The sequence below is a fragment of the Scedosporium apiospermum genome (genome assembly GCF_000732125.1).
Source record: "Scedosporium apiospermum strain IHEM 14462 chromosome Unknown SEQ_SAPIO_0077, whole genome shotgun sequence".
NCBI classification, from domain to species: Eukaryota; Fungi; Ascomycota; class Sordariomycetes; order Microascales; family Microascaceae; genus Scedosporium; species Scedosporium apiospermum.
Window position 1 is genome coordinate 1,306,528 of NW_015971778.1, and position 24,800 is coordinate 1,331,327.

A 24,800-nucleotide genomic window follows, 5' to 3' on the forward strand; every position below is an offset into this window, starting at 1 on the left:
GCTGTTGTAGTGGAGAGAACAGAATGATATTGCTTGTTTTTTAACTCTAGTGGTCATGTATCCTTTTACTTATGCTAGAAGTCTTTCAATCATAAATTCATGCTATCCGCATCAGTCTAGGACGTGCTATAAGCCGGGGAAAAACAAAACGCATAAAACCAATATGGGTCGTCGTCTACTTCGAACTGAGCAAATGATCGGCTAGTCTTTGAGCCAGAGCAACAAGTGTCAATGTTGGGTTCGCGGCCGGACTGACGGGGAAGACGGAAAGATCGCAAACATAGAGATTCTTCAACCCGTTGACCTTCAGATTCTCATCGACTACTCCTTTTCCATCTTTGCCCATCCGCATTGTGCCGACTTCGTGACCCACAATTCCGAAACCGGCTTTCCCAACATTCGGGAGCGGTGGACGGCGGTCGTCAGGTGTTTTTCGCCCCAATGCGGCACCGATGGCCTGTGCAAGGCGTTGCATCTCAGGAATGTGGCCGGTATTGTCCTTGACACGCTCGATCTGGATGGTCGTGGTAGGATCCGGCAAGTTCAGGACTCTGTTCCTGTCGTCGAGATGGGCGCCGAGTGAAAAGGCTACCTGGACCACGCTCTTGGTTACGTTCTGCTCCTTCAGGGCCTCTTTGAATTTTTCCTCAGGAACTTCGCCAAGGCTCTCGTCGAGGTAGACCGTGGGCAATTCCTCTGCCTGGGCCGGTCCAAGGAACGTGTCGGCGTTGACGGCCATGTTAACTAGGACTGGTTCGTCGCCGAACTTGACCCAGCTATTGAGCTTGAGTGGTTGGCTGTTGAGCGTTGCGAGATGTGGCCCCTGCAACACCTCGAAACGCGTTCCCCAAATGTCGTGATCCATGAGCCCCTTTCCGATGAGGTTACCAGATTCCGTGGCGGGTCGGCATCCTTCGCCGAGGCCGCTGCGCAGAGCGATCGAGGGGCTTCCCAGTGTTCCCGCGGCAAGAATCACGGCGGCATTCACAACCGGGATTTCTACCTCTTCACCGGCCTGATTAGACACGGTAAGGCTCACGATGGTCGACTTGTCCTCCGCTTTTCGGTTGACGGTGAGGACTCTTGTGTTGGGTAGAACAGTGAGGCGTTCGTCTCTGTTGTAAACGCGGTCCAGAATCCAGTTGACCGGGCTAAATGCACCCATCGAAAACTGGTAAAGTGCATTCCCCGGGTTTCGGGTCGCGAATTCGGCGGCCAGAGGGCAGTTGGTAAAGCGGCAGCCCCAGTCCTTGGTACCACTATCCAGATTCTCAATGAGCTGGCTAATCTTGTCGACAACTTGTGTGTTCACAGAGCCATTCTGAGGATACGGTCGGTCAAGTGTTGCATGTGGGTCGTTGGCCAAGATCTTGTATGCTTTGTCGTAGCCGCCCTGCTCCAGCAAGTAGTCGGAAACTTCCTTTGGGAAGTTTGCTCTCAGGTTTTCGGGATGCGCCTTTGGCGTGTACAATCCCCAAACGTTGCCCCGTCCGCCAAGACAGAAAAATTCACCGCCAACATACGGATACGATCCTTGGGTGACCGTATTGACGGGCGCCTTGAGGGCATGATAGACGATGTCATTGTCCTGGGAGGGACCGGCGGGGATATTGTGACTCCAGTGAGGACGAGGTGCGTTGAGACAATGGGTGCTGAAAACGGGGCCTCCGCGCTCAATCAGGAGAACCCTGGTCGTGCTGCTACTCTCCAGCAAGCATTGGGCAAGAATGCCGCCGCCCATGCCGCTGCCGACGATGACATAGTCGTAGAAGCCGTACTCACACAGCCTAGAGACATCTTTTATTGAGGCGGAAAGAAATTTATCCATGATGACACAATTTTTTGTATGCAACGTTGAACAATCGAATCTGCTCCGTCTCGTTGAGGAATGGAGTTGCAAAATCCGATAGAACTTGAGAGGAACTCTTCAAGAACCCACCAGCTCTCTTCATCGGGTTAAATACTCCCTCTTCCTTCTCCCTGATGGGATGTTGATAGTGCGGTTCCACCCATCTGTCGGTCGACGGACGAGAGGTTCCGACGATTGCCCGTTAAAGCCATTGGCTCTCCAAGTGACGAAAGACCCGCATCCATCGTGGCGCAAGGTGTGCAGATAAGCCAATAGTGCATGGTCTGCGACGGATTTGCGTCTGTGTTTTTTCCACTTTGCAAGGTTCCCGCGTCTACCTCAGTACACAGCCCGGTTTCAAATGGCGCGACCGTCCGATCAACACCGGGATCGAGCGGGGTAATCTCGATTTGAGGAATTCCATACATCCCACACATCCCTGAGCCAAATATCCGAGGACGGGGGGGATTGATCGTTGCATCCATCTCCAGCACCGGTCCACCGCCCTCTTCGGCGCATCCGTATCGGGCCTAAATAATCTAATTGCCATGCGTGATGACGATTGCCCTGAAATTCTCACTAAAAATCACACCCCTTTCTCCCATTAGAGCACGGCTTGTTTGAATGGGCAAATGTCGGAACAAGATTCCCATTTGACGAGCCCGTTTCACAAAAGAGATAGATGGGGTAGGGACAGGACATAAAATGAAGTATTTTTTTTTATCAAAGGGCCGACTTGTCGACCCGACCGCCACTTGTTTTTGCCACGGATCCGTCTCCTTCCTCATCAAGTATGCGCAACGAAAACTGCATGTTTACTGGGCGACATCCACAATCATGCAGAACCCGGCCTTCACCACACGGAGCTGCTAGATTAACTTGTAAATATATTTCCCAGTCGCCGAAGGTGGGCAGCGCCTCTCGTGCGCTGCATGCGCACTCAGGAATCAGATTACGCAGCATCGAGGACGTGCAACTCAAGGAAAATGGGGTTTTCACCACTTGTCACAACTGGTTCCCCAAGCATTCTTAAGCGGTGCATCATCCAAGGAGATTCCGAAGCCTTGCCACGCCCGCAGAGATCACGAAGGTGAAGTGTCTGAGAGCGTCTCACTTAGGCAAAGGTGTTTTAACGCGAGGTCTTCTCTCGGTGGCTCTTCCATGCTGATCTCGAATGGTACTGCATCAACAACGTCGGCCATCTACCTTTCCTCTGATCCTTTACTTGGCGCGCCTGAATTGGTTGCGGCGGGCGAAGGTTGCCAGGGAGACGGCGAAGAAGCGCAGGCTCGAGTCCTAGTCTCAATGCATCACATAAGCCTCATGGCCCTGATCAGTGGTTCGGAGATAGTAGAAGCCCTCGTTTTCCCAGATCGCATCGAAACATGGGGCCTTTATGTAGGCTGAACCAAAATCTTCAGTTTGAGGAGTAGTATTCAAAATAATTCGAATCCAATCTTACCTTTTTCACTAAAGAGTAAAAGTAAGGAGAAGAAAAGAAGCGGAAAAAAGCGAAGTGAAAATAAGGGGAAAAGGAAAGAAGAAGAAGGCAAGAAAAAAAAAATGGACAGTAACAAGGACGAAAGTAGAGCAAAGAAGGGCAATGAGATGTCAACCTCAAAAATTGAGAGAGATTCGTTCTTGTTTCACGTTTCGATGCACATCCTCCAAGGAACATCATCGAACTGAGTTTCGAGTCGACTTCGAGGACCTGACTGATCGCCATTCCGGTTAACGAATTCACAGACTTGCTCACGTGTTCTGCCTGGCGATGTGAATGGCGTCACAGGTACCAAGTCTGATAGTATGCGTCACCTCACAGCCCTGGAAGGGGTCGTGTGAAGTGAAGCAGTAATGTCAACAATGAATACACAGGTACTTCATTTAGGTACAGGGGTCCTAACTTAATACACTTAGTTTACCAGGGCACATGGTAGCCTCCTGAGTCCTGAGCGGGAATATAGGGCTGCACCTGTCTGTCTGGTCCGGACTGGCTCGCCAGCCGCTGAGAGGTTAAATCCATCAATGATCTACGTATTGATCAATCATTTGATCTGAGATGGCGCCGGCGGTCTGCTGTAGCGCTACAAGAAAACAGAACAGGACCTCAGGCCTCCTCTAAACAAGTCCCCTAGCATTAGGCCGAATCATTCACTGGTTCAGTCGAGGATTTCATCAAGAGACACAGTACAAAGATATTGACTGTCGAACTACCCACATAATTACTCCATCATCTGATTCGAAGCAAGGACTGGATGCTCTGTCCTCGTCACACAAAGAGAGTTGGCCTCCCGCAGGCTCTGAGAGCGGGCACCAATTGAGTGCTCCAGCCCAACCAGGGCCTTGGGTGCCTTCGCCATCTCCCCCTCCCCCCCATAAATGCGTGCTGGGCTCCCAGCCAAACCAAACTTATGTAGCCCAAACTTTTCTTCCTTTCCAAATACCATCCGCTTATTTACTCCGTTTTTACTTGCGACGATTGTGATCCATGTCACACTATCAACCACGCGGAGGTCGAGGAGGTCGCGGAGGAGGCGGTGGGGGAGGCGGTAGAGGTGGCAGAGGCGGCGGCGGCGGCGGCGCTCGTGGCCGTGGAGGGTTCGGTCCTGGCGGTGGTGGTGGTGGAGGCGCCAGGATATTTTCGTAGGTGTTCACCACTTCCGCAAAGTCCAGCATGAATGGCGAGCTAACTAACCCCTTTCGACTACAGACCCGGCGGACCCGATTCTCCACCTTCGACGACGGTTGCTAAAGCCGAAGACGACTTCCTCTCCAAACAAATTGCGAATCTCAGCTTGAAGACCTCGCCTCCTCTACGGCCAGGTTACGGTACAGGAGGGCGCCCTATAACTGTCTGGGCCAACTACATCGAGCTGGTGGCGTCCTCCGACCTGACACTCTACCGTTATGATATCTCGACGTCACCAGGTGCGACAGGTCGAAAGCTCACCCAGATAATCCGACAAGTTCTCCAAGCACCCGAGCTCGCGGGCTTCCAACAAGATATCGTCTCCGATTTCAAATCAACTCTGATATCGCGGCGAAAGCTCGGAGGCAATCAAATCTCGATCAAAGTAACATATCACGATGAGCGCTTCGAGGAACCTCGAGAAGATGCGCCAGTCTACACCGTTAGGTTGTTGTTTACCAACACCCTCTCAATCGGGACCCTCATCAACCACCTCAAGGCTACCGCCCCATCCGCCGACTACGTCGACAAGATGCCCACGATCCAGGCCTTGGACATTTTTCTAAACCACCATTCCAGGTTGTCCAAGGACCTCATTTCGGTAGGCCGCAACAAGACGTTTTCCCTCAAGGAGGGTACCGCCAACTATAGCCTTGGTGCTGGCCTCGTCGCCGTACGAGGATTTTTTGCAAGCGTTCGAGCGGCAACCACCCGCATCCTAGTCAACGTGAATGTTAGCCATGGCGTCTTCTATCAGAGCGGGCCTCTTGATGCGGTGATGAATGAATATCTAGACCGGAATCGCAACGTGACAGGGCTTCACAACTTTGTGAAGAGGTTGAGGATCACGATGCGTCACCTCCCCGAACGCAAGAACAAGAGAGGCGAGGTCATCGTCCGAGCCAAGACGATTCTCGGACTTGCCACGCAGAATGATGGGCAAGGTACGGAGCATCCGCCAAAAGTCGCAAGGTTCGGCGCAGGTCCGAAGGAAGTTCAGTTCTGGATGGATAGTTCCACGGGCTCGGCCAAACCAGCTGCAGCACAGGGGCAGGGCGAGACAGGAAAGAAAAAGAAGAAAGGAAAAGGAGCCCCTGCCGCGGAGAGCAGCAAGCCTTCCTCTTCGACAGGAAGCGGAAAATACATCAGCGTCTACGATTATTTCAAACAGAGTGAGTGACCCTTTGCCCTTCTCAATCAGGTCTCTTCGGGCATAGAAAACTAACGATTAACCGTAGCGTATAACCGTTCTGTCAATGCGAATATCCCCGTCGTCAACGTTGGCACGCGAGAGCGACCAACATATCTGCCCCCTGAGGCCTGCAATCTACTTCCCGGGCAAAATGCGAATACCAAATTGAGCCCAGAACAAACCCAGAACATGATCCGGTTTGCCGTTCGCAAACCGTGGGAAAATGCCGAGTCGATCCTGCGGGACGGTCTCAACACAGTGGGCTTGTCACCCAAGACAAACCTCCTTTTGGTAAGTGCATCAAAGCGGCTGTCCCCAACACAGCAAATATCCACTCCCCAAGAAAATAAGCGTAATGGGTTATCGCTAATATGGCCAACTCCATTTAGGGACATTTCGGCGTATCCTTAACCCCCAGCTTAATCAAGGTTCCAGGGCGGGTTCTCCCAGAGCCCAAGGTCTTGTACAAACAAGCCAAGTCGGTTCAAGTCCGTTTCGGGGGCTGGAATATGACTGAAGTCCAGTTCAGCGCCGCGGGGAACTTGAAGAAGTGGTCGTACCTTGTCGTCACACATCCGGGAACCCGGAACGTGTATGACTCCGTCAACCCGGTCGACGTGATCAGGAGCTTTGCCGAAGTCTTGAAGAAACGCGGGATCACGGTGGCCCCTCCCATGCCAGGAAGGAAGCTCAACCTCAACAACCCCGACGACCCGCAGCTCAGCAATCTCATGCAAGGCGCTGCAGGACCGCTCGATCTCCTCCTCGTCATCCTCCCGACCAGCAATACTCCCGTGTACTACCGCATCAAGTCGTACGGAGACACAAGGTATGGTCTCCACACCATTTGCGTTGTGGCCGACAAGCTGGCCAAGCAACAGGGCCAAGACCAATACTTTAGCAACGTCGCTCTGAAATTCAATCTCAAGCTCGGCGGCCAGAATCAGCTCGTCGACCCATCTCGACTCGGTATCGTCAACGAGGGCAAGACCATGGTTGTGGGCATCGACGTCACGCACCCGTCTCCCGGATCCAGCACCTCAGCCCCCAGCGTTGCAGGCATGGTTGCGAGCATAGACAGACACGTGTCTCAGTGGCCGGGCGTGCTCAGGTTCCAATCCGAAGCACGCCAGGAAATGGTCTCGGATATGAAGGACATGCTCAAGTCTAGATTGCGACTGTGGAAAGAGCTCGGGAAGAACAAGACTCTGCCGGAAAACATCCTCGTGTACCGTGATGGCGTGTCGGAAGGCCAGTACCAGAAGGTTCTGGTTGAAGAGCTCCCGCTATTCCGAGAGGCCTGCAAGGAGGTGTACCCGGCGGCCGATCAAAAGGCCGGGCTGCCACGGCTCACCATCATTATCGTCAGCAAGCGACACCACACGCGTTTCTATCCCACGAGCGAGAAAGACGCGGATCGCGGGGGTAATAACCCAGCTGGCACCGTCGTCGATCGGGGCATCACCGAGGCGGGAACCTGGGACTTTTACCTCCAATCACACACTGCGATCCAGGGCACTGCGAGACCCGCACACTACGTCGTGATCCTCGACGAGATTTTCCGAGATCACTACAAGAAGGGCGTCCCGCCTCCGTACCGAAATGTTGCCGACGTGGTGGAAAGCCTGAGCCAGACCCTATGTTACACGTACGGCAGGGCAACGAAGGCCGTGAGCATTTGTGCCCCGGTTTACTACGCGCACATTCTGTGCGAGCGCGCTCGGGTATATTTAAAAGACGTGTACGACTCGACTCCCGCGGCTTCGGGAGCCGGCTCAGTTGCTGGTAGCCTAGGACGGGCCGGCACCGTTGGGAATACAGATGTCGAGCCTCACTTGAAGTTGAGAAACAGCATGTTTTACATTTGAGGACCGGTGGACTTTGTCCCTTGTCATATTCATTGATCGAGGGCAAGAGCGAGTCAGTGGGGTCAGATTCCACATCAGAAGAAATTTTCCTGAGACAAAAACCTAGACTAAACCTAAACAAATATTTTCCTGCTTGTTCCTTTTTATGAAAACTCCGCGATAAATGAAATACAAGCAAGTAAAGATCGGATACATGAATATTCCCTCCGTTTTGTGGGCTGTTCCCCCCACGTCACCAAAACGAACCGGGATACTTGCCCCCTGGTATCAAAGACCATCAGTCAAGCAGCAGCATCCACACCCGCGGGACGCGAATACTCCAATACGTAATAGACTAGATAATTCATACGAGACAGGCACAAGAAATGTCCAAAAGATATTCTTAGATGACGGATATGACGGCAACTTTATAATTGAGGCGACCAGGTTCTCGGGTGGTGCTGCACCTATCCCACAGGCCAGCTCGTCAGATCCTCCTCTGTGCGGTTACCAATAAATGCAACCCGTTTGGCCTCAAGAGACCCAAACACTCAATAACGAGATAGGATAACCCAATAATTGCCTAGAAAAGTCTTCTTTTTGCCGATCTACCCGGACGCTAGCTCCAGTCGCGCGGGCGGGTGGGGAAAAGAATGGTTCAGAGGCCATCAGGGTACTCGTTCCTCGTCATCTGCTCGTTCGGTGTTCAATATAACTCGTCCTGCCAAGCCGTAACATCAGGATAGGAGAGGAGAGCCCTGTCCCGCGCATCTTACACTCTTCTTCTATCCTTCTATTCCTTGACAATAGCCTTGCCAAGTTGCCAAGCGTCTTGGCTTGCAGGAGACATTATCTCTTTTTTCGACGAGTCACAAGCCCAGAAAACCAATCCCAACTTGCATCATGATCGGCCGTTTAGTCCGGCGAGAGGACTCGTCTGATAGTTCTTCTTTCACCGTGACGATCGAATGTGGTCCTGAAAACGACTATGATGGCCGACTGGGACTTCGTATATCCGCCATCTTCGTTATTCTAGTCGGGTCTCTGTTAGGCACTCTCGTGCCCATCCTTCTCGCCCGCACCCAGCGACTCCCCTTTCCCCGAACCGCGCTCTTCATCGCCAAGTACTTTGGTTCTGGAGTCATTATCGCCACAGCTTTTATTCATCTACTTGCCCCAGCCGTAGAGGCCCTCGGCTCACCATGTCTGGACGAGGACAGCCCGATTACACAATATTCGTGGCCCGAGGGCATCGCCCTCATGACAGTCTTCTTGATGTTTTTCATCGAACTCATTTCCAGCCGCTACGGCATCCCGGGTTTCTCTCAGAGTTTGGAGCAGTCCGATAAAGAGGGTGATGTTGGTGAGTGCTATCCTTTAACCACCTACGAAGTACGGAGGATTCCATTCTAATTACCACTCAACTAACAATGTAATGTAGAACAAGATGCCAATACCACAGCTGTTGTGACCGATCCCAAAGAAAGCGTTCCTGCCGCACACGAACACTTGGGCCACGCGCGGGAACATACCGAATTCGACTCGCTGGCGATGCAAATGACTGCCATCTTCATTCTCGAATTTGGTGTCATATTCCACTCCATATTCATCGGTCTGACTCTTGCCGTCTCTGGCGATGAGTTTGTGGTGCTCTACATCGTCCTGGTCTTCCACCAGACATTTGAGGGCCTTGGTCTTGGGTCACGTTTGGCCGTTGCCCATTGGCCACCTGGCAAAGGGTGGATGCCTTATCTCCTTGGAACCCTCTACGCCTTATCAACACCCATAGCCATCGCTGCCGGCCTGGGTGTTCGCCAGAGCCTTGCCCCCGGAAGCTCTTCGACCCTGATTGTCAACGGTGTATTCGATTCCATCTCGGCCGGCATCCTTCTCTATACCGGCCTTGTCGAGCTCATGGCCCACGAGTTTCTGTTTAGCACTGAGATGCGTCGCGGCAGTATTTCCGTCACCCTGGCCGCTTTCGCATGCATGTGCCTAGGCGCAGGTCTCATGGCTTTACTGGGTAAATGGGCATGAAAACCCCGAATTGGAAGAGTAGCATGTATGGATTATAGCCTGCCTGTGGAGGAACAGACTGTTTAGCTTTCGTGTATGTCGACTTGGGTAAAGTACAATCTCTCTCGTTAATTACTACTTTTCATCTAACCTTGACCGAGTCGTGAAGATCATCATAGTAAAATCGGCATCCCGGTGACTCTGTAACTAAGCATATTGCCAGTCCGTTGTATCGATTTAATCGTACACGTCCCGGAAGCCCTATGAATGTACATATTGCATAGACTCTGCGACTTTCCGCTCAATTTCGTGATTTAAGCCCTATATCAGTCTAATGTGAAGTGCACCCTAGCCTTCGTTGTTATTTATGGCCGTGGTTCAGTTACACGATCGCCCCGTAGGATCCGGGTTAGAATAGATTAGAGGGATTAAGTGATAAACCACATTAGGGGTTGTCCCGGGCAAGACATCTAATTCGAACAGTCGACGCTTGACAAGAACCGTGGATGCTTATTTAAATATTATATATGCGGCATGATCCCATTACCACCTCTGGTATACAAATGCCACGAATGGAAGTATTTTCGGCTGGGATATAATCTTCGATATTTAGGCTAATGTGCATTCAAAGCGGATTTCTGGTGGGATGCGACGAAGATGATATAATATTCGTAAGCCCTCACAAAAAACAGCAGTAGTTCTGTCACCGAGCTAACGTTTGAGCGTCGAAAGACCTTCGAATGTCATTGAGAAGATGCGAAACCGTTGTCCGTGGCAGCTACTGGACAAAGAGATTGGGAATGAGGAGAGTGCGCCTTGGTGAAGTTCTCTAAGGCGTCGCATCACTATTGGGGAAACGGGGACCGAATTTCCGAATTTGTGGGGAATAGGGTGGAGAGACGGATATGACGATACAAGCCATTTAACTGTTTCGGCAACGGCAACGGAACCTGGACCGCCGGGCTGCAAATTGGAGCACCTAAATACCCTGACCTTTCCCTTTCCCTTGGGGCTACTCTTCTCTTTACCCCTCTATCCGTCATCACATCACCTCAAGCAAGTCCTTACGAACCCCCCAGGCAGACGACCCGCAGCAATGTTCCGCAGAACCTTTCTCCTCGCGCTTGCTTTGGTCCCATTCTCCCTCGCTCAGGTCTCCGAGGACTTCGAAGGCGGATGGGATGAGGCCTCCTGGCCCACCTACGCTAATGACTGCAACCAGGGCGGTAAAGTGAGCCTTGACAGCTCAACCGCCCACAGCGGCAAGAACTCCGTCAGGGTTGATGGCGCGGGAGGCTATTGTGGACACATGTTTTTCGGCACGACGAAGGTTCCTAGCGGCGATGTCTATGTCAGGGCCTGGATGTAAGCTAATTCCTCCCGGCGAAAGGCGATGAGTTCTAGCGGTGAAAGACGGTACTAATAACCATCCGATTACAGCAAAGCCTCCAAGGCACTAACCGACTCCCATGTCTCCTTTATCACCATGCCCGACTCCGCCCAAGGTGCCAACAAGCACCTCCGCATTGGCGGGCAAAGCAAGATCCTGATGTACAACCGCGAGTCCGACGATGCTACACTCCCCGACCTCTCCCCGCAGGGTATTGCTGCCTCTAAGGCGCTTCCAACAGGCACCTGGGAATGTTTCGAATACCACTTAGGAACCGACGGCACCGTCGAGACTTGGTTGAACGGCGACGTCATTGACGGTCTTACAAGCAAGGCGGGCGTCACCAACGCAAACGCCGGTCAGTGGCAGCGAAGCAGCGTCAAGCCCAAAGTCACTGGTATTTACTTCGGTTGGGAGTCGTACGGCGGTGACACTAACACCTTCTGGTACGATGACATTGCTGTTAGCTCAACTCGCGTTGGATGCGACGAAGCTCCTGCCGCTTAAAGAACCATCACGATTAGCACACGCCACTTCAAGGTCTGAGTGGAGGCCAGGGACTGTGTTTTTCACCCGTAATGGCCTAGAGCCCGGGGTCTTGCCACATGCTCATCTTCTAGCGTCCAAATGTTCGTCCTACTAGAAGATGAGGACGGAATAGAATATCTTGGGTTGAAAAAGTGTACCATGGCTACTAAGTTTAGGAAGCTCAGCGGAGTTTGGTCTTCGTCCAAATATGTATATACGCCGCCTTCTTTTGAGCATAACAATTATATCTAGGTTCAGTCATATAGATTTCTATCACAAAGTTGCAAGATATATGAAAACACGTATTTTATCGCTTATGTTGAGAGAGCTGGCGGTAGTGTCTCCTCTGCTCTGTCACCTCTTGCTGTCGAACCACTGGACCCGACGTCGACGCTCTGTAGACGACCAGGGTTCGTTGCAACCGATCTCGCCGTTACGCATCTGACTCCAGTGCGGTGAATCCGAGCCTTCTCCCCTTTTATAGAGGAGAAAACATGGCACGGATATCTTTAGAGGATCAGAGAGACGAATTATTACATTGTATGGAGCATAAATATTATACTGGGTATCAATCTGGAGAAGCTCTCTGCCCCCCACACTCGGTGCCACGTTATTTGTCGTTATTCTTCTCATCCATACAGATACACATCGCTACTACGAGCGCCATGTCCACACCCGGGGCGACAGTGACGGTATACGTCTGCTGACCTGCAAAGTAATGCTTCAGGTTCCTGTCGCGCTTGATTCTAGCCACAACGAAGCCGGTGGACTCCTCCACGATATCTGCACTGGAAGATCGCCAGTTGCCTCTCATGACAAGGACTTCTTGCTTTCCGCTCTTGGAAGTGAATGTGATTGTGGCTTTGGAACCAATGACTATTTCGGAAAAGAAACTTTGTCAGTCCTGCAACAAACCTCAAGCGCGACACACGGGAGAGAACCTGATTCAATGTTTGGGAGGGGGAGTGGACAACTTACGGGTCGAAAGGCTGCTCTTTACTTCCATGATGGTCTGACCAGACGGATTCTCAACGAGAAATGTCGGCCGGAATGACAGCAGCTTATTGACAATTGTGAAAAGATGATTGTTGGCCATGTCGAAGACCTCCTTCCGGCCTCGGAGGGACAAAGCGTTACCTTGAACGCGGAGGAGCGGGAATCCATTGGCGAGCTTGATGTCGAAGCTGTCTCCGGACAGCGACATGACCTTTTCATCCACGACAACGGTTTCCGTCTGTCGGGCGATGAATTGGTCGAAAATGCCAATTGGCTGGGGTGCGGGTGGGAAGGCCTCCATGGTTACGATTCTGAACGACGATCTCGCTCTCAAAGGTTGCGATGGTGTTACCACTTGAAGGCAAGGGGAAAGAGGATGGTAAATGTTCGACACACGATCGCAGGTCCTCCAAGTTGTGAGATGATCAGATCGGTCTATATATATATCTGGCTGGTTTTAGCTCACTCAGCTCTGGTGGCTGAGCAGTGGGCTGTGTCAAACAAGGTGATATTCCTCGACCAATGACATATTTTCGATCAAGGAGCGTTGAAGAGGTGTCATCTGAGCTGGCGCCACTTCGCGGAACGCCTTAGTCGGGAGCTAGTGAGTTTAAAAGCGTGTCATAAAATGTGGTCCAATGAAATTGGATGTTGAGAGATATTGAAAACAAAAGTACGGCCAGAAAGCAGAATCCAGCCCTGTGCGTCTGACATCAGAGTAACCCATCGGCGAATGCAATTTCTTCTCGCGGACTCCCCCTCATTGGATAGATATCCACACTGGGGAAGACTGGACATGCGCCTGGCGAACCCGTTCTTCGATTCGTGAGAATCCCAGCACCGCTCGTAGTACGATCAATCAGGAGAGACAGCCAGGCAAATCACCGAGGACATGGAATAACTATTTCCGGCTTAGTGCCTGGCTAGGGCGTTGATCGCTCCTACATCAGACGAATAGAGTCTAGTGCAATCGTTGTTTACATTGCATTGGCTGTTAATGGAACCGAGGAGGCGGGAGGCCAGCGCGAGTGAAAAAGTTTCTCAGGCCAGAATAGGCTCCATGTGCCGCCCACGAACCGTTGAGCTGTGAACAACGTCCTCAAGAGAGCCCAGTTGCGACCCACCAAGCGTGGCATGGTGTCAGACGCCCATGCGCATCCGGTCCAGTCAGACCGCGTTTCTATCATCTTCACCCTCCTAAAACGCCAACACTTTTGCATAGGTTTTCCAGAACACTATGATGAGTGCAGCAAGGAAAGATGTCGTGCCTGTAAGGATGACTACCCCATCGTATTTCCCGGCACCATAATGCCCACGCGACACCGCCTTCGAAGCCGTTAATGCGGCACTGATCGGGCCCACAAGCACATTCCCAACCCCCTGCAAAAATACAAAAATTGCATAGGTCGCGAAGACAGCAGATGGATCGTCGCTGACTTCCCTGCCCATTGCGACGCGCAGAGTGCCGAACGCAAATGCAAAGAAGCCGTAGATGAGGCTGTATGCGATGAGAGACCACAAGGCGTCAGCGGGACCCCAGAGGGCCAGCGATGCTGCCGCCGCCGACACGCAGCAAGACGTGGCGAGGACACCTACGGATAGGTTCTTGTCCGACATGTACCCAAAAGCGAACTGGCCTAGAACTTGGGCGATGGACATGAGAGCGAGAAGAAGAGCTCCCTTGATAGACTTCAGCCCAATGGAAGTCGCGTACGATGGCAGAAATTCAATGGGGAAGAAGAATCCGAATCCTTGGACCAAGATGGCTAACCCGTAGACCCAGAAAAGTGGTCGCTTCAAAAACCGCCAGTCAGACCTAGCCAGACTTGCTTGCTCAGACGGTGGGAGACGACCTCGAAATACGGGAATGATAGGACCGGTCAGAATGCACATTGCAACTGCACAAGCTCTCAGAGTCGTTCGATAGCCATAAGTATCCAAGAGCGTCTGGATAATAAACGGCATAGCCGCGCCAGTGGCTCCTGAGGCCGCCGATATTAGGCCAAATGCCATGCCTTTTCGTGCAACCCACCATTCGTTAATCATGCTGACGATAGGGTAAGTCAGGATCACGAACCCGAGGCCGTAGAGAAGCCCCTGCGTAACAATAAGTCCGCTGACCGAGGACGCAAAGGAAGCTGTTAACAACCCCAAGATACACATGGGCCAACCAATCCAGATTTGCAGCCTTTGATATCTTGGAAAACGCTTCGTGGCTAGCGCAGAAAATGGAGCACCGAGATAATAGAGAGCCTGGGCTAGTGTGCCAATGAGGGCGATATTGTGGCTATCGTCCTGGAATTCTGGTATATGCGAGTAGTGATTCTGGAAGACGCCGAAACACATGGGGAACCCTGTTCTTGTCCGTTAATATACCAGCTCCAGCAGCAAGATCGGGCAATAGCTATAACCTAACCCCAAAACAAGGCTTCAAAGACAAACCCGGCAATGAGCACGACCCATGCATCCCATCCTCGATCGGTAGGCTTCAGACCTTGAAGCGAAGCTAGGTTTGGTTCACCATTTTCCTCAATCCAAGCGTGGTCTTGTTCCGATCGTAATGGGATAGGAGCTGACCGAGTTTCGCTGGGAGTTTCCATGGGGTGCCAAGGAACAAGGTTGTGGGAGCCACCTATGTATGTTTTCCACATATAAATATCGGTATACCCGCCACGAAAGTCTCTTTGAACGCCGCAACGTAAAGAGAGTGCAAGTTCGATCTTGAGGGGGAAAAAAATAGGACAAAGCAAACTGTAGGATATTAACGATTAACTAGACAGGTTGATATAAGTATTCCGGAACTAAAATCAACCAGTGGATTCCCGATGGATTCCTAGGCGTCGGACGGAACCAATAACAGTGGTTGCCCATAGGGCTAAGTCTGGGGTGCCCAATTACCCTAAACATCCCACTCCTTGAAGGGCGGAGTTGTCATTGAAAGGGCGTTGGAGTAACCATTCAAAGTTTACAAGGACCGGTTAGTGGCGGATATCGCTCTGCCCCCGGAGAGCGAAAGCGGAGATAAGAAGGGATTAGTCGATGCTCACCTGCTACTGTAGGTTCTCCCAGGTTTAGGACCCATGGATCAATCCTATTCCAAGGGAGGATCAGTATGCTCGAGCTGGAGAGGACAGCCGAGGCGTGCTACTGTCAAGTTTCGATGCTGGAAGTGGAAAATCTACACTGACCAGGCCCGCAGCTCTTAAGCGCGTGAGCCCTCGACCCGTCCATATTCCCCAACCCACCACAATTTATGCCAGCTTGCCAGCTCTGCATGCCGGGCACTAGATCTCCGGTGCTGGTAAAATGCACGTCCTCTCAATTGGCCTTGGCCCAATGGCCATTTCAGCCGTCCCTGAGTTTCACCCCGAGCTCTCCTCACTCCAAGGACAATCTGATCTCTTTTGGCGATCCAGGAGACACGGCGCGCAGGCCGCTCAGAGGTCCAAGAGCGTAGACCGGCAAAGGATGGCAGGTGAGTGGCGAGTTGAAACTAGGGTAATCGGACGCAATGTGGGGTTTCTGTCCGCATGTGCACACACAGCTTGATGGAGGATGGTGTATTACATCACGGAGGACATAGTTCGTCCTGAAACCAATTTGACGATCACCGTGCAGACAAGATGAAGTTTCCCCGAAAATTAGCATACTAAACGCCGATCCTCGATCGGCAGTCTCGCTGGCATGTCTTAGCTTGGCATTTTGGCGTTTCATCGACCCCTTGATACCAGAAACTCCAATGTTGAGTATGGTTTCTTGAGATGATTTGCTCACGGCAAGAATCAGATGAAAGAGAAGGGTCCACTAAGTCCAGCTTGCCCATTTAACCTGACCATCAATTGAAAATTAGACTTCAAGTTAATACCCTCCGTAGAGCTCCGCTGGGCAACAACTCCAACATCTGTCCGTGACTGTGTTTCCTGGCTATTAATTGAGCCTCAGCCAACTGCCGCACGGTTATGCGGACCGAGTGCTTAGAGAAATACCATTGAATTGCCCCGGTTTCAACACCTATGATCGTGCCGCAGATCACGGATCGCCACCATGATGTCCTGTAGAGTTCAAGTCCTCTCATCCTGAGAATCATCCGGTGCTGCCGATATCCAGCAGAAACAATTGGCATAATAACTGATCAATAGCATGTTCATCCCACGATTAAAGTTTCTCATCTCTCTCTTCCCCACATTCCTTCGCAGCACCGACTTCTTTTCTCACGAACGAAACTGGATATGACACCCGACCTGCGATTTGTTCGGCGTCGCGAGTATTTTTGATAGTGACGTTACGACGGCTTCCTACGTTGGGACTCGAAACGTCATGGACAATCTCATTAGTAGCGTGCCAAAGGGAACAAAGGAGACCTTTTGGGTTCTAATCTCCTCATCGACCGTCTTTATCTTCCTTCGTTTCTACTACAAACAACGCCGTGGCCGGGGCTTACACCGCGATGATCTGGTGCTCTTCGCTGCCTGGGTAGGTCCTCCGTGTGCATTTTGAAGAGTTGTCGTCTTCGACCGCGCAGCATTTTTGGAAGTTGAGTTGATCTTTGACTGACGGACAACGAATATATATGGCTTAGCTTCCCTTGGTCGCCAACGGAATTATAATAACCGTGATCCTTGACCTATTGAACTCGGCACAGACAACACCACCAAGCGTCGACACGTTGAATTCCATGGTGCTACTGGGCATGTTCTCGACTACGCTGTCACTCATGAGCCAGGCCTGGAGCAAGAGCTCATTCGCCATAACGCTCCTCTACGTTTCGGATGGTTGGATGGCGTACTTCCTCTGGTTCGCCATCATCAGTATCAACAGCCTAGTTGGTACGGCAGCGCTACTCTTTTGGATCGGGTGCACTCCACTGGAGAAGTCCTGGCGCCCTTTGGTTGAGGGTACCTGTTGGGACGTGAGGATTAATATCGTATTTAACATCATCGTTAGCGGTACGTCTGCATCGACACCACACCACGCTGTGTCCTCAAGAAGTGAAGCTAATTTTGAGCCAACTTTGTTAAGCCTACTCTGGTGTCATGGACCTACTGTTCGCCGCCATGTCCTGGAAGATCATCCTGCCTCTAAACTTGGAGATTAAGGAGAAGATGGGCTGTGTAATCGCGATGAGCATGGGCATCTTGTAAGTCACTGTGTGGCATCTGCCTGCCTGATCATACGAGTCCTCCCCGATAGTAATACTGACGACACCATGTTCGCCAGTGCTGGCGCCGCTGCGTTTATCAAGTGCTCGAAGTTTCCCTCGATTGATCCCGAGAACATGGGTAAGTACACGTCCAAAATCCCCAGCATCTTCTCCTTGCCCTTTTCCTAATATCATCTCAGGCGACACAATGCAACTGGCAATATGGAGTGTTGTCGAGCCAGCCGTGACCATCATTGCCGCTTCCATCCCTGCACTGAGACTTTTAGTTCGATCGTTCGCAGCGAAGAAGCAGCCAGCTGCCAAGGATGCCGAGGAGAAGTTCGCTTCAGATCCGTCACACACCTTTCATTCCCGCCGGCTACGGCGTGGGACCCAAACCTAACACAAGCAGTGGAGGTAATTGGTCACATTACTCCGGATTTGTCGTTGATCGCCGACGCACCGGCCAGGCGAGGGTGTGGAGGTCGAGAACTGCGGTTTTTAACGAGCGGCCGATGGTCCAGACCCCCAAGTGTTTTGAGATTGCTGTACGATGATGGTTCGATTTGCATTTTCCGGTTCTCATTGTCCGAAGACATGTGTTGTTTGACTACGACAAATGGCGAGGAATTTCGAGCGTGTTTTAATATTGCGTGGGGTGCGTTGCTGATACGATTAGCTTCAAACGAGTCATGAATCTGTACGAAAGTTTCGAATATTTCTTTGCTTTGTCTTTTCTATTTTCTTTTCTTTACTGAGGAGGCTTATTGTCGTACTTGGGAAAACGTGGGTTGACTCGATTTGCGAAGTGGGCAAGACGAAGACGGCAATATCATAACGGGATGTCAATCTTCTGCGAATTACCAAAAAATCACCTAGTATCCCTGGCTGAAGAATACCTCGTAATTGGAATAAGGACTTTCGCCATTCGCAACCTCTTCTTAAACGTCCCGCCCCCTGGAGATCTTGACAGGGCGTGAAGATGACCCTTACCAAACTCTGAAAACCCGGATTTCGATATCCACGAAGAGGCTAAAACAGCGGACATGTTGCCTATTAGAGTAATATTCCACTCAAAAGACGTAGCTACGGCTGCTGTGGAGGGGTGGCACCTGGACCGCCAGGAGCACCGGGACCTCCAGGAAACCCTCCAGGGCCTCCGGGGAAGCCACCAGGAATACCAAAATTGCCAGTTATCTCGCACATCTTGCCTCCATCCTCACCCAACTCAGCCCCGCACTGAGTTTCGTAATCTTGGGTGGCATCAACTCCGATGGTGATCCACGCGAGAATGCCATCCTCAACCGAGTCCCCGAGCAAAGTGTAATAGAAGAAAGGATCTGACTCAGAGTCCGCCGTCTCGTAGTTAACAACATGGTCTCGTTCGTTGGTAGTGATGATTGCAGTGTTATCCTTATAAGGAGCCACCTTTTCCACCTCATCAACGAGTGCCTGATCGAAGAAGAGCTGTCCAATGTGCGAGACAGATCCCCCAGTAAGGGTGTTGTTCGGCAGCAGCTCTGCGTTCAAGTGAGCCACGACGTGCACGTGGACGCAACGTCCGCCATAATGACCACTGCAACGGTTTTCAATTTCATATGTCAGTCAAACATGTATCTCTTTACGGTTGATATGACAGGGGTTGACTTAAGAGTGTCCTACGGGAACAGTGTTTTGAAGGTGGCGACACCGTCTTCATCAGTCTTCTGGATACCACGAAGAGCCGCTTTGACGAGGTTTGAATCGTCCGCTGGGTTGCCATTCATTGGCGACTGTACACCACTGTTCATTCCAAAATGTGAGCTTTACCACGAGCGGAGTTTATTAAACTAAGGGGAATGGGGGTGGCCCAAGAAGTTCCGGCGTTGGTGTGTGAGCGTAGTTTACCTGTATACGCCAGTTGAGTTGGCATTCCACACATCCATATAAAGGTCCGGAATAGGCTTGCAGGTGTTCACGTCGATGAATTGGGCGTGGAGGTGGAGCGGGACACCAGACTCGTCATCAATCAAGTCGTCGCGGATGTGTTCTCCCTTAACCCAGAACGGCCCAATTTCCCCTTCGGGGAAAACGATGCACGCAGTCGGGGACTCGAAGAGCGTTACATCTAGATCGTGAGGATTCTCTAGCACAGACGCATCGACTTCGACGGAGTGGTCGGTTGCGAGAACCGTAGGGGTGTCGCGGCGAGAGAGCCCGCGTTTGCCATGCTTCCGAAAGACATCTGCGCGCTTCACAGCTGCGCGATGCAGGGTACGGTCTTGCTCTAATTTCTCGGAGCATGCATCCAGGCTCCGGCGAGCTCTCGTGCGGAATGCACGACGATCGTTATGCGACATGGCATTACTTCGGTCATGGCCGCCGGGGTGTCCCAATGCAACTCCCACGAGAAGGGCACATCCAAAGATACGAGTGAGGTTCACCATGGTAAAGAGGGAGGGAGTGAGGCGGCGATTTCAATATACCGGCGGAAGTTGTATCAAGCCAAGGCCTTGGCACCCCAAAGTTCGCTCGCAGTAGGCGCGAGATCCAGGGTATTTATGACGACTAGCCTGCAATGCCCGCGCACACACTTGAGCCGAGAACTTTGTCGAGTGCCGACACCCGAGCAGTGCACTTCGGCACTATGATTCATATATTGTGATACCAATAGCATTTACTCTTTTCTTTTCACGTAGATCTAGTACCTACCCGCAGATAGAATCATCCTTTTTGAATAACACTACGCCAGCTGGAATGATGACGATTAATGTCCTGTAGAGTGAGGGCATTCAGCCTGATGGATCTCGGGAAGAACTAACGAATCGAATAGAACCGATAGGTCAACATGCGTCAACTCGTTTATTCGTTACGCAAGCATCATACGTACTCCAGTAATAAACCGTTGATGTCTTTCACGGCGCCCACGTTCCCACGCCCAGGTGACGTTGGTTGAATAGAGCAGCTGGATGGGCTGTGAAGCAGGGTTAAGGACACCAAGACGACTCCTCGCTTCGTTATGATTTGGCCAATGCCAACCAAACCATACCCACGTTGCTTGGACACATCACCTGAATGACTTGGTACCGTGGCGTGGTGCAAAAAGTACAGCATTTAACGATATACTGCCGGGAATGTGGACGGGTACTGGTAATCGTACTAGTATGAGTGAATCTGCCGTCTTGGAACTTCGAACCAGCGGAGAGGGCGAAGTATTCCTGGCCGACTACAGGAAAACTATCCTCGGCCGTCTTGATTTTACGATCGGGAGTCGGTGCGAGGGAGATTGACCCAGTCGTAAGCCATGTTTAATCCCGAGGTGTAAATCGCCGCGAGACTGCCCACAAGTCACCGTCTTTTAACTGTTTGTGTCCGACATTTTACTATCACGACCAAGACGGCAATATCGGAAGGCCGAGAATAATCAGGAAATGGGCGCAGGCGTATGTTTTCATAACACTTGGCTAACAGGTCTGTAAATCTCTCACCATCTCTTTACATTAGATATCAACATTCTCGTCACATTTGGGAACTTATTTCTGTCTCCTGGCGTCCGTAACACAATCACCTCCCTAAACTGAAATGAGGATGTATTCACTACAAGCAGCGATTCAAATTGGCCATAATGGTACATGGGTATCAAATCAAGACTTATTTTCAGGATGGGTGATGGCAAGAATAATCCTCGGATTATCGATTTAACAACGGATCCGAAGACTTATCGCGGGCTAGTCCACAGCAGTCACCCAGCCAAATGAAGAGGACAAAGTGCATTGCACTTGGACAGGGATCAGAAACCACTCCAGTCTGAAAGGCAAGGAGTTCATACCTAAGAATAAAGTTCATCGCCGCTGCCACCAGTACTCGAGAATAGTTATTATTGAAAACCAGGAGAAAGCCTGAGAGCACTGTGAAAACACCAGCGGCAGCTGTCAGGACTGTGCTGATGAATTCCAGTAGAGCATATAACAATGGCCAAGGTCGGGGGAATCGTCGGCTTTTGTCGAGAAGAAGAAAGAGATCCACCGCGTTGTAGATGATGGTCCAGCCAGCCTGATGATAAGTATCAACATTAGAATCGTAATGAAGTATCCGAATTAGCCCAGCGCAGACGAGGAAATGTCCCAAACGAACCGCTACATATGCCACGTAGATTACCAAGCCAACACTGATGGTGTCGTAGATGTATAGCGTTAGGATAGCTATGCCCAGGCCGACGGCAATCGCGCGCAAGATGGCCTGCTCCAAGCCGTCGAAATCGGGAGCTCTAGGCCTCATTGCTCAACGTGGTACGGTGGATGCTCGAATTACGTTAATTGCCAGTCGTCCGGGATGGAACCCAGAACCAAGGTAGTTTGACAGAGGTCGGCCATCTATATAACTATCATCTGGCAGCATGAATCGTCTGCCTGGATTGAACAAAATCCTTTGCCTGGCCCTTGGCGGTAGTGTGGTCCCTGATGCGTGGCCTTTTGGCGCTTCCTGAAGCCGTTGGATTTTGTCTGATGAATATGAGCCAATCGGTTAGCTGGAAGGATTCAAGGAGGTGTGGTGGCTGAAGCTGGAATGTGCATTCGTGACACTTTATGGAGGCGCATGGGTTATTTTAGGCTCCCAAAACCTCATCGTGTGTGTCGCTGTGCGGCGCAGTTCCTGTGATCCGTTTTAACCTTTGGGGTCTGAGGCAAGAGGCCAGGCCAAGTCGGCCAACGTGACCGCTGATGCCATTGGCACGCATTAATATCTCCAGTGCAGAAATTCCTGCCGAGCATTACTCGGGAGACTCGAGCCAGGTTCTGCTTGGAGCCTTAGACCGAACTGCCTGGGCCACGCCATGGCGGGGAAAATTTTCCATGAGTCTGCAAGTTTAAGGCCCTCTCTTGGGACGGGGCATGCATATGGCAGGCTTGTGAGTTCTTCAAGAGCAGCACACCGTAATACTCGTGGCCAGCTGCTACTCAACACCCGATGCAGTCGTTGCACTTCTTCGGGGCAGTTAGACGGGGTTAGGCATAGACAGGATCTCTGGTGTATGCATCGCTCTAAGTTCTCAAACACTCACGCCTTATCATCCAAAAGGGCTGGAGGTGATACACCCATTATGAGTTAGCGAAACGAGTTTTCAGGGTAGATTCGGGATACTGTCGGTCCGTTCTTGTGCTTTGCACAACATCGGGGGCGGGTCCAATTTGGTAGTCGACGAGAGGTGACTCGCTTGCATATGTCCCATGAAATTCGTGAATATTGGATTAAGACGCGACCCTAGTTTGGGGAATGGGAAGGAAGTCGCGATGGAAATTCGCGAATGGAAATTCGTGTCAGTGAATCATTGACCACTTGCTCCTTCCTCGATGTCGTTTTTCTCTCTCCCAAGTAAACATGAACCAAGAAAATGTCGCGCCTGCGTCTTTCTCTCTCACCCAACCAATTCTGCGGAATCTGATACCAAAATTCTTTCAACTCGGCCAATTTTCTGACTGGGTGAGCTCCTTAAATGCTAATACGTACTCGACCCCGGCTTGTATTCAATCCTCCAACTGACATATCTTGAATCAAGCCAAGATGCGCGCTCTACCGTTGATCCTCGTGATCGCTTTGCCTTTCGTGGCATCTCCAACTGCCGCTGCAGCTGCTCTCGGCCCGCGCCACTTTGAAACTGCGAAACACAAACACATCTCCTCACTCGACACCTTCGATGCTGCGCCTACTGTCTCCGGTTCCCCGGTTGCCTTCTCTGCCGCGCCCACTTTCCTGCCTGTTGGTGACGCGGATGCTCTTACAGATGCTCATGATACTATCGATGCCAACGAGCTCCCTTCCCAGTCGATCATTGCCCGTCGAGCCGACGCCGCGGCCGGCACTCCCACGCCTACACTGAATCCTGATACCGGCGGCTACAGGCTACCAGACTCCAAGGACGCCGATGGATTTACCTGCCATGGAGCTGAATACTACAGACCCATGGTGGAAATTACCTGCAACCGCTGGGACCTCGTGTCTGAGAGGCCCTTTGACTTCTTCGAACCGGACCGTATGCACACATATATGATCTACATCCCCCCAATTGGAGTGGCCTACTCTGACCTAGGTGTCTTGCGCTGGGCTGCCCGCTTCATGGAAGAAATTGGAAGGAGGAAGCCGAGCGAAGCCCAAGTCATGATTCTTGACTCTCATTACCGACCCTGGAGGGAGGATAACTGGGGCCAGGGAGTCGAGATCCGGTACGTTCTACGCGACACTCCGAAACTCAACGTCGAGGAGGCGACCTCTGCTATCAAGGATGCCGTGAAGGAAATTGTGTGTGAGCCAGCGGTTAGAGCGTCATTTCTCTCTGATGGATGTCCTCTCGCCAATTGAGAATGGCAGCGGGCGTTCTCCTATCTCGAGATGGCCGGTTGCGTTGATGGACGAGATATCGAGGTAGACTGGGCCATGAAGGATTATGGTCTGTTGGCGACGATGCGTGGACTGAGATTAAAGCAGCAGATCGAGCTGAAAGGTGTGTTCGACGCCGTCACTGATGAGCGAATGCCATTTTCAATTTTCTTCCGCCGGTATCTCAAGGCTTGAATTTTTTTTTCTCTTCTGCGTACAATCTTTGCTGCGCCGTGAATTTATGAGGTGATAATTGTCGGTATCTATGACTGTCGTTTGCTTCCGCCATCCCAATTCCTCGATATCTACTCGGTTTAAAAAAAAAAAAAAAAAAAAAAAAAAGGGGGGGGGGGGGGGGGGGGAGAGAGAGAGAAGAAAAAAAGGGAAAATAAGGCCCGTGACCAAAAAGCGGAAAAAGAAACGACTTGAGATGCACTAGCCCGGAATCGAACCGGGGGCTAGTCGAAGCTGCGCGGGGTGGCAACGACCAATTTTACCACTAAACCACTAGTGCTTTTCCTTGTTTTTGGTTGACTTCTGCGCCCTTGGCAAGACTTTTTTTTTTTTTTTTTTTTTTTTTTTTTTCCTCGCCTTTTACTGTTCACTATGCACTCCCCCGCGAGTATACCGAACCGTCGTTTACAAAAGCCGAGGGATGCATTTTTAAGCTCCTCGGTCTTTTCAGTCGTTTTAGAACCTGGATGTCCCTGATATGAAAAATCAGCTAAGGACTCCCTAATTACAGGGCCATCCCTCTCTGTGGAATTAACTTCTATATACTACCTCGATCCTGGTCCCG

The 24,800-nt window shown here is 51.3% G+C and overlaps 8 protein-coding genes and 1 pseudogene across 8 annotated transcripts; 5 read left to right on the plus strand and 4 right to left on the minus strand.

Moving 5' to 3' along the window:
* Positions 1–175: 175 nt before the first annotated feature.
* Positions 176–1,828, minus strand: SAPIO_CDS2020 (annotated as a pseudogene; the record flags this gene model as incomplete).
* A 2,509-nt stretch (positions 1,829–4,337) lies between these two features.
* On the plus strand, positions 4,338–7,598 carry SAPIO_CDS2021 (Uncharacterized protein; the record flags this gene model as incomplete). The annotated part of the gene is made up of 4 exons (XM_016785155.1): positions 4,338–4,492; positions 4,560–5,710; positions 5,777–6,021; positions 6,120–7,598. 4 exons carry the CDS (start codon positions 4,338–4,340, stop codon positions 7,596–7,598), a joined length of 3,030 nt encoding a protein of 1,009 aa, XP_016645452.1.
* Positions 7,599–8,480: 882 nt separating this feature from the next.
* On the plus strand, positions 8,481–9,614 carry SAPIO_CDS2022 (Zinc-regulated transporter 1; the record flags this gene model as incomplete). The annotated part of the gene is made up of 2 exons (XM_016785156.1): positions 8,481–8,940; positions 9,019–9,614. The coding sequence occupies 2 exons, from the start codon at positions 8,481–8,483 to the stop codon at positions 9,612–9,614; spliced, it is 1,056 nt and encodes a 351-aa protein (XP_016645453.1).
* A 1,075-nt stretch (positions 9,615–10,689) lies between these two features.
* SAPIO_CDS2023 (uncharacterized protein) lies at positions 10,690–11,490 on the plus strand (the record flags this gene model as incomplete). Its single annotated transcript, XM_016785157.1, has 2 exons — positions 10,690–10,958; positions 11,034–11,490. 2 exons carry the CDS (start codon positions 10,690–10,692, stop codon positions 11,488–11,490), a joined length of 726 nt encoding a protein of 241 aa, XP_016645454.1.
* A 631-nt stretch (positions 11,491–12,121) lies between these two features.
* On the minus strand, positions 12,122–12,808 carry SAPIO_CDS2024 (uncharacterized protein; the record flags this gene model as incomplete). Its single annotated transcript, XM_016785158.1, has 2 exons — positions 12,122–12,387; positions 12,490–12,808. The coding sequence occupies 2 exons, from the start codon at positions 12,806–12,808 to the stop codon at positions 12,122–12,124; spliced, it is 585 nt and encodes a 194-aa protein (XP_016645455.1).
* An 896-nt stretch (positions 12,809–13,704) lies between these two features.
* On the minus strand, positions 13,705–15,107 carry SAPIO_CDS2025 (uncharacterized protein; the record flags this gene model as incomplete). Its single annotated transcript, XM_016785159.1, has 2 exons — positions 13,705–14,861; positions 14,924–15,107. 2 exons carry the CDS (start codon positions 15,105–15,107, stop codon positions 13,705–13,707), a joined length of 1,341 nt encoding a protein of 446 aa, XP_016645456.1.
* Positions 15,108–16,824: 1,717 nt separating this feature from the next.
* On the plus strand, positions 16,825–18,050 carry SAPIO_CDS2026 (uncharacterized protein; the record flags this gene model as incomplete). The annotated part of the gene is made up of 5 exons (XM_016785160.1): positions 16,825–16,980; positions 17,087–17,453; positions 17,527–17,644; positions 17,725–17,786; positions 17,848–18,050. 5 exons carry the CDS (start codon positions 16,825–16,827, stop codon positions 18,048–18,050), a joined length of 906 nt encoding a protein of 301 aa, XP_016645457.1.
* A 683-nt stretch (positions 18,051–18,733) lies between these two features.
* On the minus strand, positions 18,734–20,073 carry SAPIO_CDS2027 (Gpi anchored dioxygenase; the record flags this gene model as incomplete). The annotated part of the gene is made up of 3 exons (XM_016785161.1): positions 18,734–19,223; positions 19,310–19,429; positions 19,535–20,073. 3 exons carry the CDS (start codon positions 20,071–20,073, stop codon positions 18,734–18,736), a joined length of 1,149 nt encoding a protein of 382 aa, XP_016645458.1.
* Positions 20,074–23,188: 3,115 nt separating this feature from the next.
* On the plus strand, positions 23,189–24,196 carry SAPIO_CDS2028 (uncharacterized protein; the record flags this gene model as incomplete). Its single annotated transcript, XM_016785162.1, has 2 exons — positions 23,189–23,923; positions 23,993–24,196. The coding sequence occupies 2 exons, from the start codon at positions 23,189–23,191 to the stop codon at positions 24,194–24,196; spliced, it is 939 nt and encodes a 312-aa protein (XP_016645459.1).
* Positions 24,197–24,800: the final 604 nt, after the last annotated feature.